This window comes from Sebastes umbrosus, chromosome 19 (genome assembly GCF_015220745.1).
Source record: "Sebastes umbrosus isolate fSebUmb1 chromosome 19, fSebUmb1.pri, whole genome shotgun sequence".
Taxonomy (NCBI): domain Eukaryota; kingdom Metazoa; phylum Chordata; class Actinopteri; order Perciformes; family Sebastidae; genus Sebastes; species Sebastes umbrosus.
Genome location: NC_051287.1, coordinates 1,467,967 through 1,487,203, shown reverse-complemented (window position 1 = coordinate 1,487,203; position 19,237 = coordinate 1,467,967). Strand labels below are relative to the sequence as shown.

At 41.8% G+C, this 19,237-nt stretch overlaps 1 protein-coding gene across 3 annotated transcripts in view; it reads right to left on the bottom strand.

The window, feature by feature from the left end:
* The window catches only part of grk3 (G protein-coupled receptor kinase 3), a 79,071-nt gene that overhangs the window by 35,163 nt on the left and 24,671 nt on the right, over nt 1-19,237 (bottom strand). For all 3 annotated transcript variants that reach the window (XM_037753714.1, XM_037753715.1, XM_037753713.1), the window contains 3 exons: nt 2,374-2,447; nt 2,035-2,136; nt 930-1,004 (listed from right to left, as the gene is read on the bottom strand). In XM_037753714.1, the coding sequence (XP_037609642.1) occupies nt 930-1,004; nt 2,035-2,136; nt 2,374-2,447 (251 nt within the window). The remainder of the gene's footprint in view (nt 1-929; nt 1,005-2,034; nt 2,137-2,373; nt 2,448-19,237) is intronic.

Sequence of the window (19,237 nt, the reverse complement as noted above, 5' to 3'; positions counted from 1 at the left end):
TCATTAAAAAAAATATTAAAAAGTCATAGTATATAGTATGTCATTAAAAAAATATTAAAAAAGTCATAGTATATAGTATATCATTCAAAAAAATATTAAAAAGTCATAGTATATAGTATGTCATTCAAAAAAATATTAAAAAGTCATAGTATATAGTATGTCATTAAAAAAATATATTAAAAAGTCATAGTATATAGTATGTCATTAAAAAAAATATTTAAAAAATCATAGTATATAGTATGTCATTAAAAAAAATATTAAAAAGTCATTGTATATAGTATGTCATTAAAAAGAATATTTAAAAAATCATAGTATATAGTATGTCATTAAAAAAATATTTAAAAAATCATAGTATATAGTATGTCATTAAAAAAATATTTAAAAAATCATAGTATATAGTATGTCATTAAAAAAAATATGAAAAAGTCATTGTATATAGTATGTCATTAAAAAGAATATTTAAAAAAGTCATAGTATATAGTATTTCATTAAAAAAAATATGAAAAAGTCATAGTATATAATATGTCACTAAAAAATATAAAAAATCATAGTATATGGTATTTCATTAAAAATAAAAGGTGATAAAAAGTCTTAGACTTAAAAACGTAATTAAAACAAAATCTACTACATCCATTTAGAAAAAGCAGCAAAGGTTAGTGTGTGTGTGTGTGTGTGTATAATTCACACCCTCACATGTGTTGAGGGTGTGAAGTACCAAAATAAGGGAAGTGTACAGTATTTCTAGTCAGTCATTGTCGACCAACACTGACCGGAGATCAAATCAGTTGTTGTGCTGAGAGTTCAGCTGTTTTCATTCCATTATTCTTTTACTGTTTCAGGTTATACAAATATTATTTTGAAAAATAATATCCGTATATTGCACAATAACATTAATATGTGATAAATGTGTAGAAAGGTTGTAGTTTTACCTGGAAGAGAGTCGGGGGAACCTGTTTCTTTGCTAGGTGGCTCTGCACGTGGTCCACGGCTTTCTTAGAAAATGGCTGAGACAAAGAAGAACAAATAAAAAGGAAGGGTCATTAAAAACAAAACAAAAAATGCAGCTTTACCAGTATTTTCACTTCTGTTTTCTGTGTGTGAGGATGTACAGTCCCCTAGTGCAACATGACCAGGACGCTACCACCAACAACAACACTAATATCTGTGTTTAATAACTTCCTCTCTTCAGACAGCAGCTCACTCATATGGACGACGGACGACGGTAGAGGAGCTGTGAGGATCTTCCCATCATCACTCTGGGTTCCAGTATGTGCTCGGATGTTTAACTTAACAATAAATCCACTTTCTTTGAGTTAGTAAATCATATGTACAGTTATTTTATTATATTATCAACTGATCCTGGGGTCAAGTCTGTGACTTCATCTGGACAACATTTAGGAATTATGTCAACTTGATAAAAAAACAAAAAACTGAGAAATCAACAAACACTACTGTTGAACAGTTAATAATCAGCTGTTCTATTGATGCTTTCTTCTTTCCTTCAGTAATAACTATTATATTATATTATTATTACTTATAACAGAGATAAAAACAGAATAATTCAGACACCAAATCATTTATTTACATCTAACATCCAACATCTAACATCTAACATCTAACATCTAACTCAACTGTAGAGGGAAAACCATAGAAATATGAAATAGGAGTAGAAGGGTCGTTGAACTGTTCGACTATTACAAAAGAAAATGCTGATTGTTGTCATGGTGACAACAGAATGGGGCCATAAAGTGTGTGGTCGCAGCTCGCCGGTAGAGAACGGACGCAGCGCCAGGAGACAGCTGGCTGGCTAGTTAGCTAGGTAGCTTCTCCCCAGGCTCAACGGCACACTGCTTACAGAAAACTTGAGAAAAAAGTCGTCACTCATCTGGCAATAGCGTTGTGCTTTCCTACGCTGTGACAAGAGTGTGTGGACGTAGCATTAAGTTGTTCAGTTTGACTCATTTCCTCTGGCTCTCTATGCTTAATAACGTTACTGTGTACTGTGTGTGAATGCGGCCGTGACGGCGCCCTCACGTGTGAACAGGACAGCAGCTCCTTCATGATGTAGCCGTCGTAAATCTGCCGGCTGCGGCTCAACCTCTCCTCCTCCGAGTCCAGCTTCTCGTAGTCCTTAATCTGAAACACACGAGACACACGAGGTCATCGTCAACGCCGCAACAAAACAACGCTTCCTGGGAGGGCTAAAACCCAGAATGAGCGGGATTACAGGCCTAATCTCTCACCCATCCCACGATGCCCTCTAATCCCACACACGCACGCACGCACGCACGCACGCACGCACGCACGCACGCACGCACGCACGCACGCACGCACGCACGCACGCACACACACACACACACACACACGACTTACTTCTTCGTAGAACTTGAGCTGTGGCACGGCCTCGTCGATCTCATTCATACAGAAGTCCTTGAACAGCAGGAAGCCTGGAGGACACAACGGAGAGAGACTCAGTGAAGAGAAACAAGCCACACTAGTGATACAGACACTCACTGCTGGTTACAGTGAACTTGATGCCACTGATACAAGTCTGCTATGTTTGGTTTTAGAGGAGACGCTGATGGTGCAGACTGAAATATCTCAACCATATCGGATGGATAACCGTTACATCTGGTAGATATCTACAGCCTCCTGAGGATGAATCCTACAGACTCTGGTGATCCTCTGACGTCATTATCATGACGATGAGTTGTAGGTCAGTGACGTGACAACGTGACAACGTGACAACGTCACCGGTAACACAGCGAGACGCCTCTCTCAAAATTTAACAATAAAAACATTACATTTAAACGCTAGACTTGAGTACAGGTTTGTTGGTAGCTCTCTTGAAAGTAGTCTTTGTTTCACTTTCAGTTCCCGTTGCAAAATATTCTATCCATCTACTGTAGGTAAAACACTGACCTCATACAACCCCACTGAGAAACATCCAAACTATCCCTTTAAATGTGCTTTTACAGTTGAGTTTTAGCATGAGGAGACAGGAAAACCCTCCCCTAGAGTTAATGGAATCATAGTGCTATACATGTAATGTAAAGGGGGACATCAGCCCAGGGCACTTAAAGTAATACAAATAAATGAGGTTACCAGTAATAAACCGGCTCCCTCGTCTGAAGTCAACGGGTTTTGAAGTGTTCATTTTGTCAATAAAAGATTTGACGATAAGTATTCGTTGATGTCTTTTTTATTTCATGACCAAATAGTAACAACATCGTAAATTAAAAAAATAAGACGAGACAAAATAGTCGTCTCTGTTCGGGCAGACAAGGAATGTTACTCTAGATCTTTTTTCTCTGTCTGATAGCCGACCCTTTGTTAACCGATTATTAACCATTAACAGAGATAACAAAATTAAAATGGGCTATTTAGAAAGGACCAATGTGTGTGACCCATTCAAACATAACCAATACAAACTAATGGTGTTGTTTTTAGTAATAGCGGACAGCCTGTCTGCTGGCTTTATGAGCAAATATATGGAATAGCAACATGTCCACATGCTGTGGGGTTATTCTGGTGCGCAGTCTGTTGACTGTGAGACCCACGGCAGAGTATATCTACAGGATATATTGACTCAAATTAGACTCAAAATAAAACCGACTAAAACAAAACAAAAAGACTAAAATGTGACTTCAAACTATAATCTCCAGTAAGAGACTATTGAGGGTGTTTTCACACCTGTAGATCGTTAGGGTTAGGGTACACCTGTAGTTGGTTAGGGTTAGGGTACACCTGTAGATCGTTTGCTCTGGTCTGAATCAGGGACTAAACTGTTACCATTTTGCCTGGAGGTTGGTTTGTGTTCACACGGCAGCATTTACAAGCGGACCAAAATGTTGGTGCACAAAGAAACTGCTCTCTGATTGGTCAGAAGTTCCACGTTGGAAAACTCCCAGAAGTAAACAAAGAAGAGCAGACTTCCAGAACACATCAATGGAGGGACGACTACACGGCTTGATCTTCGCCCTGGTCAACTTTTCTTTTTACCGAATAACAAGTTTTCACTCAAGGCAACGATACAGTTTGAGAATGAGGAGCGGCTGCGACTGGAAAACAATGTGTTGATGCACTGGAGTCGCCGATCAAGACGTACGGAGGACGGAGGAGGAGGCGTGCATTAACCCTCCTAAACTGTTACATGCTCATTGGCCGAACATATTTCCAAAGATCCATCAGGTATGCCCGAGGTCTTCAACACAGCCTGACGTTACACCTGTTTAGTACTGATGTGAGTAGCGAGGGCAAGCGTTGGCTCTTCTGTAGTAATGTTGTCTGCTGTACATGCACAGTGCAGCTCGCTACCGGAGCCGGTTTAATCCAAAAAGGTGCAATGCTTTCTCCATTTGGGCCACAACGAGGTCACATCATGTTCTCACCACAAACGGAGCGTACCGAACCGTACCACAGTTTGTTTGGAAGCGAACCGAGACCACCCCTTCAAGGAGGTCTCGGTTCGCTTGTTTTGATGCTGCACCCGAGTGCGATTGCCCAAACGGACCGCACCGAGAGGGTGAACGCTCCAGGGTTCCATTCAACCCAACTAAAACCAGGCAGGTGTGGATACGCCCTGAGACTAAAACTACATTGAAAATCCTTGTCAAAATGAACAGGGGTCTTTAGTTAGATGTCTGAAATCAGGTGTGTGGTTTTAACACAAGCTGAAGAGACTTTAACCTTTAGTTCAACCACAGGAAATATGTCAGTTAATATCCCACTGCTGAGTTTTGAAGCCTTTATGTGTCTTACAAAAGACGGCTGCTAACAAAATGAGACGACTAAACGTCATCACGCCAAACACTAGTCCACCGTTAGCTTAGTGGTGGTGACGAGAAGTCATGTGACCGAACAAAACATGTGAGTATCATAAACGTGTGTTCGTCACAGAGCGGATTTTCTGTAATAATCTAAAACCCAACGGAACATCTCATTGGCTGTTAGTGGAGGGAACCAGAGAGATGATCACTTCCTGGTTGGCCTACAAAAATGCGTCATCCCTGGAGCTCTGTATTCAGCAGCTGATGCTGTACCCCCCCCACCCAACACACACACACACACACACACACACACACACACACACACACACTAACAGCCCATAATTAGAGGAGAAGGCACCAGACATTACCGGCTGAAAATGACTCTGTGACACCAACAATAGATAAAAATCTCACGACGTGTCGTGTTGTCAAATCTGCTCTCACTGAGACACTATCTGGGGACGAAGAGGAGGAGGAGGAGGAGGAGGAGGAGGAGGGGTGGTGGTGGTGGTGGGGAATAAAAATGCATCCACGTTGCTTGCAGAGATGAGGCGCTCTGTTGCCATGGTAATTGCCTCCGTGGCTACAGGCTATGTGTGTACAATGGTGTGGAGACACAGAGATGAGATGTACAGTAGACGCCGCTGTTGCTGCTGCCGCTGCTCGCCGGGAGGCCGCTGAGTTACGGCGATCTCCCTGATGAGGACTATAAAACGTCTGCAACGTTGTGACGCGACGTCCCAGGTCACCGCGGTCAAAACTAAGACGTCAGGAGGACGGAGACGACGGGAGACGACAGGAGACAGGAGGACGGAGAGTAGTATTGAGCCAACAGGCTGTGTATATGAGACACGGTGTGTGCGTGTGTTGGCGCTCCTCTCTGTGGTTTTACCTGATTAGCATCCGGTATTAGCCAAAATAGACGGCTAACAAGATTCCTATAGAGAAAGAGGCTAAGAGAGATCACGAGTCTGGTCGGTCACTCTATCCTGTAGGACGCCGCGGCGTGTAGCACGGTGGATTGTCACACAACAAGCTGTTAGGTGAGGTTGTATGTGGCATCCTTTCTAATAAATGCATCAGAATAACATTTAATGGAGTGCATTTACATCCATCTTTAGAGAAGTATTGCACCGCTGGGAGGACAGTTTTTTCATAAAACTAGTCCGTCAAGAGGTATAAAACATAAATAATAAAACAAATCTGTAGAATAGAACTGTTTCAGAACGAGAGAGCTGTACATTTCTGTGCAAAAATATTGATCAGATGAGCAAAAGTTCACAGTAAAGAGAATATGTGATGCTTCAGCCGGGTTTCCACCAAAAGAACTACTTTTCAAGGAACTAAAAGGTTCCTTCAGCCCAGTGTTTTCTGTGTTTTCACCGCGATCTAAAGACCTGTGAAGATTAGGCTAATTAGTCTTCTGACGTATGAAAAAGCAACATGACGTGATAAACACACTCTGCAGCCTGCAGTTCAGTGTGTCGCCCGTTTCACCCAAGAAACACGATCAAAAATAAACGTTTTCTAACATTGCAGCTTGCCCTCGTGATCTCTCTCTCTTTTAAATGAGTCGAGAGCCGTCAAAAGGTTCCTAGTTCCCGGGGGAAAGTTCCTGTGGTGGAAACCGGGCTCAAGTACAGGAGCTTTCAGGGTGGAGTTTGCAGGGATGAACGTCGCTGATTGCTCAAACACAGCGCCGCTGTACCGCTTCATTCATAAACAAGAACCATTTTAGGACGAGAGGAGAACATTTCTCTTTGTTTGATAACATTAAAAGTACTTTTAATAAAGTACTACCCCCCCACCAGGGCTTTTTGGGGGGGTGAATGTCCTTTGAAACTTTATTTAGACCCTGGTCCCTGCAGTCGAAACGCAATGAGTTCCTCAAAAGGTTCCTAGTTTGGGGGGAAAGTTCCTGCGGTGGAAACGGGGCTGCAGTGAACATCCTGAGGTTTTGGGGTGTTTTACTTTTTACTATTAACAATCGATTCATCAAGAACATAATCAGCAGTTTAATGGAGAAAGAAAATCGTTGTTAGTCGTGGTGAATATAGCGAATAGTGAATATAGCTATATAATATGTACTGTTGTACAGATTAATGTTCATTATCCTGAACTCATCAGGTCAAAAGGTAAACCTGGAGGAAGGGTTGACTTTGCATCAACAGCAAACTGAAGCAGATTAAAGAAAAAGAAAGCAGCTTCTTTTCTGAAGTATGATAAAGTAAAGTTATAAAAACAGGGAATTAGAAATGACACAGTCTGGTATCAGAGGCCTGATTCTCTCTGCAGATAAACTAAAAGGCTTCTGCCTCTTTAATCAGGCAGAAAATGAGCGTCTTCGCCTCTAAGAAGTGTCTTTTGTATGAGTTCTGTGTCCTCCCTGATTCAGTTTTGAGGCTGGCCCGCTGCAGGAGGAGCCATTTGTTTAGAGCCTCTGTGGCCTCCTATCATCCATCCTGCTCCTCTTCCCCTCTCTGCTTTATCTCTGCTGCAGACCTGATGCATCATTTCCCCCCCGCTCCGACGCCGACGCCGAGGCTCATACAAATAAACGCGTGCTCACATGCATCCACACATGCTGTGTGTACTGTATGTACACAGCCGAGTGCACGGGGCATCCTTGTTTGCAGAATGGGTGCTACCGAACACACACACACACACACACACACACACACACACACACACACACACACACACAAACACACACACACATACACACACAGAGAGGGTTTCAACACAAGGACTAAACGTGTGAGGGAGGTATTAAGAGACGGAGGGACGGAGGGGAAAACGACAGTTCTTACATCACCAAGACTCAAGGATTAACCTTAATCGCTGAACACTTCAACACTGCCCAGCTAATTCAACAAATGGCCTCTTACAGAGAGGACACACACACTCACACACACACACACACACTCATACACACACACATACACACACACACACCTCAGCTCAAATCAGACACGAGTTCCTCTGAGCTTCGTCTCGTTAGCGAGATCACCTGAAATGTCTAAAAATACCAGACTGCCGTGTTCCTGCGTCCTCCATCAGCTGCACACACACACACACACACACACACACACACACACACACACACACACACACACACACACACACACACACACACACACACACACACACACACACACACACACACACACACACACACACACACACACACACACACACACGGGCAACAGTTGGCCGCTCTGCTTGGAGCTGCAGGATCCAGAACCAGGTCTGAACTGGAACCAGAACCGGAGATTCATTACTAAATTTGGTTACTGATTTGTGGAAGTCAAGTCCAGATCTGCTGCACAACACAGACACAAAAGCCAAGTTCAACACTACCCGACTTCCTGTCTCGTAATCGGGAGCAAAGAGCGTACGTTAATAAGAAGTAGTGATGCACCGATAACACTTTTTTTCAGACCGAGTACAAGTTCTTACATTTGGGTACTCTCCGATACCGAGTACCGATACGAGTACTTCTCTGTGCCAGAAACCCCTCGTTAACAGCCAGCTGGAGGGTGTGAGCGACACACGACAGGCTTGGGAGTCCCGCATACGAGGCGGTGCGCGGCTTGGAAAGGCTCGGGGCGAAGGTGCTTCCCGGGGCCGTGGACAAAGTGCTCGCTGCGCCCTCTCTCCCCGCCGGGGAGGGACAGGGCCCCCTGCTCCCGGTGCGACTGTCGACCGCGTCGTGCCCCCAGGGCGGGGCTCGGCCCACGTAAAAGGCGCCAGGGGTCTGCGGCGATGTCTGCAACCCACCCGACCCGTCTTGAAACACGGACCAAGGAGTCTAACGCACGTGCGAGTCAGAGGGTGCAAGCAAAACCCCGTGGAGCAATGAAAGTGAGTCATAAATCAGAAATAAACACGAAAAGGAAATTACTTTTTTTCTCGTAAAGTTATGACTTCATTCTCGTAATATTACGACTTTTTTTTCTTGAAATAGTATGAGTTTATTCTCAAAATCACAGATTTGTTCCCCCTGAATGTGGCCCTAATACTCCGTCGTACCTTCATTTTATAGTTTACCTTTTATAGTTTCATACGATACCAGATTTAAAAGTGAGCCCGCTACAATCTACAAAAGATCGATTGTGTTAACGTGTTAAAGAAATGAGTTAAAACAAATCTTGTAAAAGGTAGTTTTTAGAAGTGAATGACAGCAACAGACTGGTGAACATGACAGTGATAACAGTATTAAAGTTCCCCTCTCATCGTCCTGCTGTGGAAGAGTGAGCAGATGGATTTGAGGAAAAGGAAAGGTTTCTTATTGAAGTGTCACGTGAGATTTGACTGTGTTGCATTATACATACACTGACCTTTACTGGTGCAAGAGAGCCAGCACCGAGCACACCACAATGTGTGTGTGTGTGTGTGTGTGTGTGTGTGTGTGTGTGGGCTGCTCAATGTGACAGATACAACATCAGGATTAGCAAACAATGTTAAGTATTCTCCTGATGGCGCTGCTCTGCAGTCTGCTGCTGATTACCAACAGTGAGTTCAGGCTAGAGACCGCTGCCATCAGCTGCTAAATAACGCTCTAATTACGGAGGTCAAACGATGTGTTTTTGACTTGTGATTTCATAAAGTGGGTTTCAGACACAACTCATAAACACATCCACTATATAAATACACAGAGACGTACAGGTAGCGCTGGTTTTCTGTTGCTTTGTTGATCCTTTAAACCCTCCGCTGTTTTTCTGGGTCTTTATTTGCTCCCTTTATTTACAGACTTGTAGCAGAGTCAATACATGTCTGAGCTAGTCATGTCATATGTTGTTATATAGAGCACTAGTTATATAGAGGCCGGGACCTGCCAAAATCAATAAATAAAGAACTCATAAATAATAAATAAGTCATTAAATGTAGCAAAAATAATATTCAAAATAAATGTAGCCATTAATTAATTAATTCATAAAATGTGACATAAATTTATATTTATATATATATTTAAATAATATACTTCTTTATTTATTCATCTTTGTATTAATTCCCTTATTTGTTTACTCTTGTTTACATTTCCCTTTCATTTATTTATATATTGATTTTTATTGTTTTTTAAATTTATGTATTTATTTTAGCATTTATTTTGATTTATTTATTTTTTGCATTATTTTATATTTAATTTTAAGTGTATGTATGTACATAAAGAAATGTGTAAAGAACAGAACACAGAAATAGTTTTGGAAAATAAATAAGAGATGAAATGCAAAGAGAAAATTGTGCAAAAACGAAATAAATAATAAATGCATAAATAAATACGTACATTCAAAAATAAATTACTATAAATACAAAAATAAATAAATAAAAAATAAATGCAAAAATAATAATAAATAAATAAAAAAAATGAATAAAAATAAATACATAAATAAATAAAGGGAAAATTAAACAGACCAGTAAATAAATAAGGGAATTAATAAAAGTAATTTATGTCACATTTTATCAATCAATGAATTATTAATTAATATAAGGCTCACATGCTCATTCCTCTGGATATGAAACCACCCAACACTGAATATGTATCTCCCCTCAGGCCTTTTATCTGCTGATTAAAAAAAGCAGAAAAACTAGAACTTTGTATGATAATTATTATTATTATTATTATTAATAATAATAATAATATAATAATAATCGGTAGCGTCTGAACATGAGCTGCAGAATATAACAAATCAAATATTTATCAGACCCGATTAAGCCCTGATCAATGTCGCAAATCCAAATTTTTAATTCCTACATGAGAACAAAATGACGTATATTATTAATTATTAAGTGTAACAGGAAACAGAAGTTATGAAGTTTGTGGTCGGTCTTGCCCAAGTAAAGTGTATGTGTGAGAAACACTGCTTATGTTTCTAATCGCTTTTATATTTAATTTATGTTTCACCAAACTAATATTTGTGTTGGGCTGTACTGAAACATTCTTCTCGTTGAGTAGGTAGCTGTTTAGCAGCTGAAAGGCTTTTGAAACAGTTATTTAAAAAAATAAGTAAATAAACAAAAACATCTGTACTGGTATGGGCCAGATAGTTACTTTAAACATCAGTATCAGCGTCGGTGAATCCCTCGTTTCAACAGATAAATGTTAATATTTAACCTCCAGATAACTTTGTAGGAACATCCTGCACACCGGGGAGTGGTATGATTAGATGTTACAGGATGTCATCAATACTTTTAAAAGTGTCAGCTTTCACACGCTCATTTTAAAGACACTTCCTTTAATGATCATGAGATCATATAACCAGTTAAAGTCAGAAGTCCTTCACACACTGACACAGAAAGCTCTGTTACTGAAGCAGGTACCAGACTCTCGTTTCTCCGTCACCACGGGACTGTTTGTGCAAAAGTTAAAACAAATGAAGGAGCGGATGTCTCGTCCTGGAACAACGTCGACTGTTTGCAAAGGCAGCTGATCTGCTCTGAATATGCTAAACAAGCATTTGAACACGTTGTCCTCGCTGTGTGAAACTTACATCCAATCATGGACACATTGAGACTTTTAGTTCATGAGAGAGAGAGAGGGGTGAGCAACCATGTGGAGAGACAATGCAGAGCATAAATCATCAGATTTATACATGTAGGTTAAGACCTGACAGGCTAACTAGACACACAGGACAAGAACATAAAGAATAGGAGCATGTGGAGAGAGTCTGCAGGCCGGCTGCCTGGCAGCTTTATCACATCCGAATGTTGGGGACCGTTATTATCATTCAATCCACACCCGATGTGGTCACCAACAGATGGTGTAACCTTTCACATGACAGCTATTTTCATATTTATAACAGATTCAAAATGATATGATGATGGGTCAGAGGAGAGATGGATGTTAACCAGCCGTTAAATACCAGCAGCACTCGAAGGCCACATGAGCCACGGTGCACGTTAACGCACGGTCAACATCTAAAAACAGAAAAACGTTTGAGTGAAATCCATTAATGTCAATGAAGCCGCTGTTATCAGCAGATCGGCTGGAAGCAGGGTCAGTTACTCTGAGTGTGTTCAACTTTGGTGGACTTTGACACACAAATTAACCCCATTGACCAACGAACGCCACGCTGTCTTCACAGAGCCAAACAAAGAGGGAACAAAGAGGTGCAGAGTCCAAACCAGAGGACGCCATCGTAGTCATCTACAGAGAGCCCAAGTGAAACCAGAACGTCTTTCAAAATATCATTGACGTTTGGAACAACTGGGATAACTAAAAACACAGCCTTTCTCAACTGTATGTCGTGTGGCTCGCTTTAAGAACGGCAGCTTTTTGTTATTCAATTTGTGTGTGTTTTGCTAGCTTAAATGAACACCATTTCCCAGAAGCCCTAGAGGTTCACAGAATAAATTTCACAACAAATCCAATTTTTGGTCAGTTTATATTTTTCTAAGTTTTGTGGTCAACCTCCGGGTCTGAAAAGTGAAGTCAATGCTGAAGAGCCTTAAACCTGCAATTACTCTAATAGAGAAAAAAGAATAAACCAAGATGGGGACGGGCAGAAACCAAGATTTCAGTTAGATTTTATGACATAATCGCTCTTTTATTTGCATTTCGTGTCATAATTGTGCTATAAATATAAAGCTTTATTGTTATTATTATAGGTTATCATTTAAGCTTTTGCTGTATAACAAAGAGAGCAGGAGAATACTCTGGCTGTCGTACTTGTTGACGGTAGATTTAAAATTATAAGATGTCATCTGTAGTGTTGAGTAAATCCAACTAGCCCGGCTCAGATTGAAGATAGTGTGAATCACGACGGGTGAATAAAGGACAGACGTGAGAAGGACTGGAGGCGTGGACGGTCTGTTGACATACGCGTCCTGGCCTCCGGGAGAAACGCTGCATTCTGGGAAATCGAGATCTGGGTCTCTAGGCTCTTTCCATTTATTGCTCTCCTTTAAAAAACGCTGTCCTCTCTCCGTTTCCTCTCTCTCTCTCTCTCTCTCCCTCTCTCCCTCTCTCCAATCCTCATCACCTATTTTATTCCTCCTTTAATCAATTTCATTTCTCCCCGCCGACAAGCAAATGCAGCAGTTCTGGTCGGGGTTCCCATGGCAACCCGCAGTTGCTAGGCAACACACAACTCTCCATCATCCATTCCAGAAGTCTGACAGATGGAGAGGGAGAATGCCAAGGCAAGAGTGAAAGAAAGAAGAGAGAGAAGGGGGGACAGGAGGGAAGAATGAAGAAGAAGAGATGGCTGAAGCATGAACACAGAGGAGGAGCTGTGAGATGATGCAACACAAATAAAACAATAACCCCGTCAATCATCCTCTCTTCATGTGGATTCCTTCTCTGCCTCAAACCCTCCATTAGTCAGATTCACATTTAACGACACGAGCTGGCTTCATTTTACCAGCTAATGTTGTTCAGGCCAGTTTCTATCAATGATTCAATGCTATAATATATAGAAATATATGTCATATGTCAATGACCCAGGACAACACCTGACGACTAATGCCGGGTTCACACTACATGAGAATCAAGCAGACTATAGTCCTGACTCCTCCTGATGACTGTCAGCAAAGCCCTGATTGTTTGATGGTTCTAAAGATCTTTCCAGATGTTCCTGTGGTGTGAGGCATGTTCAGAAGTCCATCCTGACCGCACCCATTTCAAATATCAAACATGTTCAGTATTTACGATGGGCTATCCCGTTGTGTGTGTGGGGAACCCCGAGGACAGACGATGACGCCGTCATGTGGGAAAGAACGACAGCCAATAGAGAACCAAGCTGACTGAAGAAGGAAGGACGACCACCGTGGCTAATGCATGAGCTAATGCTAAACGTGAAGCATAACGTAGTAGGAAGATGGAGCTCAGAAATGGAGGACCAACGTGTTGATTAGTGTTTATTTAACGTGTCTCCACTTCATCCATCCATCCTTCCTCAATGTTCAGCACAAAGTCAAAACTAACATCACTAACTCTTCCTGCCCGTCGTCCGCCACGTTTGTTTACACTAAAGTCACGTTTGATCCATGGATGTGTTAAAAGAACTGGATGCAGGGCGCCTGGGTTAGCTCAGTTGGTGGAGCGGGCGTCCATGTATCAAGGCTTGGTCCTGACCGCGGCGGCCCGGGTTCGAATCCGGCCTGTGGCCCTTTCCGCATCCACTCTCTCTCTCCCCCCTTTCCAAGACTCTATCCACTGTCCTCTCAATAAAATGGAAAAATGCCCCCAAAAAATAACTTTAAAAAAAAAAAAAAGAACTGGATGCAGCGTTGGAGGCGGGGCCCCGGTCATTACGAAGTTGCAGTACCGCCGTTTGGCCACTATGAAAGTCCGGATCGACGACAGGCGCTCTTCCCGGGGGCTTGGTTTGATCGCAAGAGATTTTGTGAGATTTCCGTTTTTTTAGTGATGACTCTTGTTGTTGATGAGTGAATCTGTTAGTGTGTGGTGTTGTTGCGGTTTCTCTCCACACACTATAGGAACTAAACTGTTAACCTTAAAACAACATGTCGTTATGTGTGGGCTCTCTCACGTTTTACACATCTGGTAAGATCTGAAACATCTGTTAGTGGTGGCCAGCCTTTAGCTTAGTGATGCTTCAGCAGACAGAATGGGGGACATGATGAGCGGTAGAAATCTGACCCAAACGCTGGAACATTGATCAACATTATTGAGTACTACTAACCCTACAAGTACTACTGGAGTAGTAATAGTAGTATTTTTTGGGTCTGCAAGACATTACTTGAATTTCTCTGTAAGGCAAAAATGAAACCTAACTATCGCTGCATTGTTGTATTAGTGCTCAGCAACTTGAGATCTATATATTTGGTATTTGGATATCGGTTTATTTATATCTATATACCTTTATTGATATATTATATTTGCACTTGATCCTACTTTGTTCTGCAACTGCTGCACAACAATTTCCCTAAATAAATAATAAAGTTATATAATCTTATCTTTAGAGCAGCAATAAATGATTTGAAAGCCGCTTGGAGGCGGCAGAACGAGCTCAAATCACAACAGTGACATGTTATCACCACGATATGATCGTATAACGTTGTTATTGTTCTTCAGAGCAACATCAGCATTCACTGGAGATGTGTTTCTGTTCACAATGTTCACCTGGTAGCTGCTGAAACGGTCCAAAACAAAGAGCTGAACGAGTCTGGTTATCTGTGGGTTCGTCACGACGAGCATGTTCCATGCAGTAATTCAATCCATTGTTAGTATAAACATATTGATTAGTGCGGCTTTAGAGTATTAATACGGAGCGTCAGAACTGTGCAGATATGATGCACATCTTCCAGCCAATGAGAGCCGAGTATCCTTTCATGGTCAAACACACAAAGGAGTCTCTCTCAAGCATTGTAATCCATTTAAAAACATACCGCCTGCGTTGGAAACAGAAAGTAGTCGTACACGTTAGTAAACCGGCTCTGAGTATTTATAGTAGAAAAACATATATATATTTAAAAAGTGTTCAAGGTGAAGTAGTGGCCAGCATGCCTGCTATATTTAGAGCGTAGAGAACGGCCATTACATAATGGTCATCCTGTCTGACCCTGATTCTGTCTGGACTTCACACCAGCAGGCCGCCCAGCCGATGTAAAGACAGGTGGATCTCCTCAACGCCGCCTCCTTCTGCTTCAGAACGACGTCTAAAGGCCACCGACTCTCTTGGAGCTCATGGACTGACAAGACAAAGACGCTCTCCAGGTGGATCTTTTTAAAAGTGAAACTGGCTGTTTCAGATGTTCATGTTTGAGTCATTTCATGCACAAACTACTGATACTCACTCTAATCAAACTCGACGTTACGATTTATTAACTCTAGACCATGGAGGGAAAAAGTTGAATCATACACTTCTACGGACTTTTACTTTGGAAAATCTCTAAATGAATCCAGTAAAATGTTTGATTTTCATCATGTATGTAGTCAGAGATGTCCTGAAGTCAAATATATCAGTCATTGACAGGAATTATTTATTATCCAGCAACCCAGAAATCAAAGAATAAATACATTTCCCTCACAGATTAGTGGTATCTTCTTTTTAATTTATAATCTTTTATACTTCTGGTGAATATAATCCATCAATCTGATTTCCATAGATGTATTTTGTACATACAGTTCTCTTTGTTAACACCTTATTTTGAAAAGCGGACGTAGTCCCACGTGTCTACTTCCTCTAACTTCTCCAAGGTGGTCTCTAGCTCTCCCGTCAGCTCCGTTCTCTTTATCCATCCATGGTCAGCTCCATCGGGGCCGTTTCAATGCAGAGAACATAAATGTCAGTATCTGGGTGCTCTACAGTCGTAGCGTCGGCCCATTTGACCACGGAGACGAGAGCGACGGCCGGCTCCACCGCCACGTTACCGCCATACCATAACGTTTCCTGTCCGTGACAGAGTTATCATGCAGCTTTAGCTCTGCTCTGTCTAGCTCTGCTTTTCCTGTCAATGTGTGAAACCCAAAGTGTTTCCATCCTTTCCTGGATGTGTAGTGTTTACCACGCTGGATAGATGCTCTGAAATGTTCCACTGCATATTTATATGATTGTGTACAATCATCTCTTTGAGTCTATTATTTACTATGTATATCATGTGTCAGTGATCTGAGTCTGATGTTTCGTACTTGTGTGTTGGTGTATTGTTGGTTTCGTCTGTTTGTGTTTAAAAGCATAATAAAAATATTGTTTACATTTTGTTTTGGCTGTCTAAATTTAAAAATGGCCTATTTAACGCTGCTTTGCACCCTGGAGGCGAAACATTCCAGCAGCACTGCGCCGTCTTCTTCTTCCCCGACCTTGGTTGTCATGACAGTCAACAAGGCTTGTGGAAGCTCAAGGACAAAGCCAAGTACTAAATTCAAAAGCAAACTCACAGCCGAGCTTCTACAAGCGTTGATTAAAAATCATATTCAGAAGCTAAAAAACCCTGAGAGTCAAACTGAAAGAGAGGACAGATTTTATGCATGAAAAAGATCAGAAATTGATCCATTATGATGAGATCCAACACAGGTGAACCCTCTACCTGTGGAATATCCATTCACCTACGTATAACCATTTAGAAATCTATGTTTTAATGTTAGAATCGATATATTTGAGTCTATGTGGAGGTAGAAGGAAGTTACCGCTTTTATTGTGGTAGTCTGAGTAACTTGACGTCATATCCGTTCCGTATCCGTCAACCAAAACAAACCTCAGAGAGTATAAAACGTTGGAGGGTCGTCATGGATACGACCTGCACCCTCCCATGTTAAATCCAGCGTGGTAAACACTACACATCCAGGAAAGGATGGAAACACTTTGGGTTTCACACATTGACAGGAAAAGCAGAGCTAGACAGAGCAGAGCTAAAGCTGCATGCTAACTCTGTCACGGACAGGAAACGTTATCGTATCACGGTAACGTGGCGGTCGAGCCGGCCGTCGCTCTCATCTCCTGCCAATGATCCTGATATATTTGACTTCAGGACATCTCTGACTACATACATGCTGAAAATCAAACAGTTTTGCTGGATTTATTTAGAGATTTGACAAAGTCAAAGTCCCTAGAAGTGGATGATTCAACTTTTCCCCTCCATGGTCTAAAGTTAAAAAAGTTAACAAAAATCCCAATACATATTGAATCAGCACCCGAGTATGGTGATAGTATTGAATCAGGAGATAGTGTCCTGGTGTCCTGTGTGTGCAGATCCAGGAAGTTTTGTGCCAGAATAACTTTTAAAATGATTTCCCGTTGGCTGAGGCACCATCAGTAATCCTTCTGAGGATGAAATTAGAGAGTAAAATAACGGGCTTTTCAATTTAAAAATCAATCGTAGCTGACAGTAGCAGCCAGAGTCGGTGTTATAAGACTGCTGTGTTGAGGTATCACAGTTGTGTCTGTATCCAAAGCAACACCGCAGCATTGTAACGGAGTTGAAGGGCATCGCTGTAACAGAGGCCGGCAGATTATTAAAGCATGAACGAGCCGTTGGGTTGTGACAGGAGGACACATCTCACTTTGGAGAATGTGATTCTAATAAAACTGGCTTTAGAACTTCATGTTTGGGTTTCTTATTTGTTTAACGATTAGTTCAACCCGCAGTACGAATGAAAGCAGTAAGAACGTACCTAGCGGCGTCTAATTATACTCATTAGATCCGTCATTGTGTTTGTGGTTTCTGTTTGTATTGTTAAATCCTCTACACGGCTCTACCTCTCTGGTCGCGTGGTGTTGGGTTTGAACGTGTTGGACAGCTTTCTCCTCTTACATGCAAAGCCACAATATTTGTCATTCAAATATGAACAGCACACAACGGATCTCTGCGGTGCCGCCGGCCTCACCACTATTTCCCTAAGCTGAGCCGCCTTAATGCAACGAAGTCTGGTCCTTCACGTCTCTCTGTTGTTCTGTTAACGGGCCCCAGAGCTTAAAGAAGCAGTGATGCTCCAGACGGCATCTTCCTGTACTGACAAAGAACGGACATACTGCCAAAGTCAATTATTGGTTTCATTGCAACATCAGCACCCAGCAGCAGAGCCACGCTGCCACCATTTTGGACTGAAAGCGATTACCAGACGCCAGTAAAACGTCTGCTGTACAAAAGTTAAACTAAATGACCTCTATTCTACTGAAATGGCAAAGTGTTGAACTATAAAATATTAGAAATATAACAAGCATTTTCAGTCCAAAATGGTGGCAGTGGCTGTTGTTAAAACAACACCAGAGTTTCTTTGGTGCTGACTAACAGAGACTCCCAACATTAATTGTAGGACCGGCGGTTCCTTCAGGCTCGGCAGTCCAAACCGAGACGGCAAACCTTCTTACTCCTTCCATTCTTACCTTTCACAATAAAAGACCTAGACATTTAATATTGGCATTTATTCGTTACGCCCCCCTGGGGTGATGGCTTTGGAAATAATGCTAGGTTACTACTGTAGGTACTCTAGGTAGTTAGACCAGAAATAACAACTCTGGAATAGTTTAGATATGTTCTCTAAGAAGTTCCTCATCATGTGACCTGCAAGAAATCTGATGAGGCTGCTTTCTACTTCCTCACAACACTGCGCCTTGAACTTTGACCCTGTTGCTCATATAGCCCATAACGAGCTGTCCTCTCTCTCTCTCTCTCTCTCTCTCTCTCTCTCTCTCTCGGCAGCTCAGTCGATGTGACGTATCTTCTGTTGTGCAAAGGATTGTGGGTCAGAATAGCCAGAAAAGCATGCTGGCTGTCATTCTGCAAAATGCGACCGGATGTAGTAGAACATCCTGGTATTCCTGGCATTTGACATCCACTTTCCCAGTAAAAGTCTCCACCGCACGTTTAGTTTAGTTTAGCAGGTTGTCAGCTGTGTGTCTGCTCGGCGTAACTTTAGCGAGTGTCCGACAGACCGTGTGTGTGTTGGCGGTGAGTGTGAGGTTGTTGGTGGCCTTATAGCTGTGACCGTAGGTTTAGCAGTGTGTGTACAGTTTATTTGTCGTGAATAAATGCTACAACTCCTCCGCTCCACTCAAGTGAGA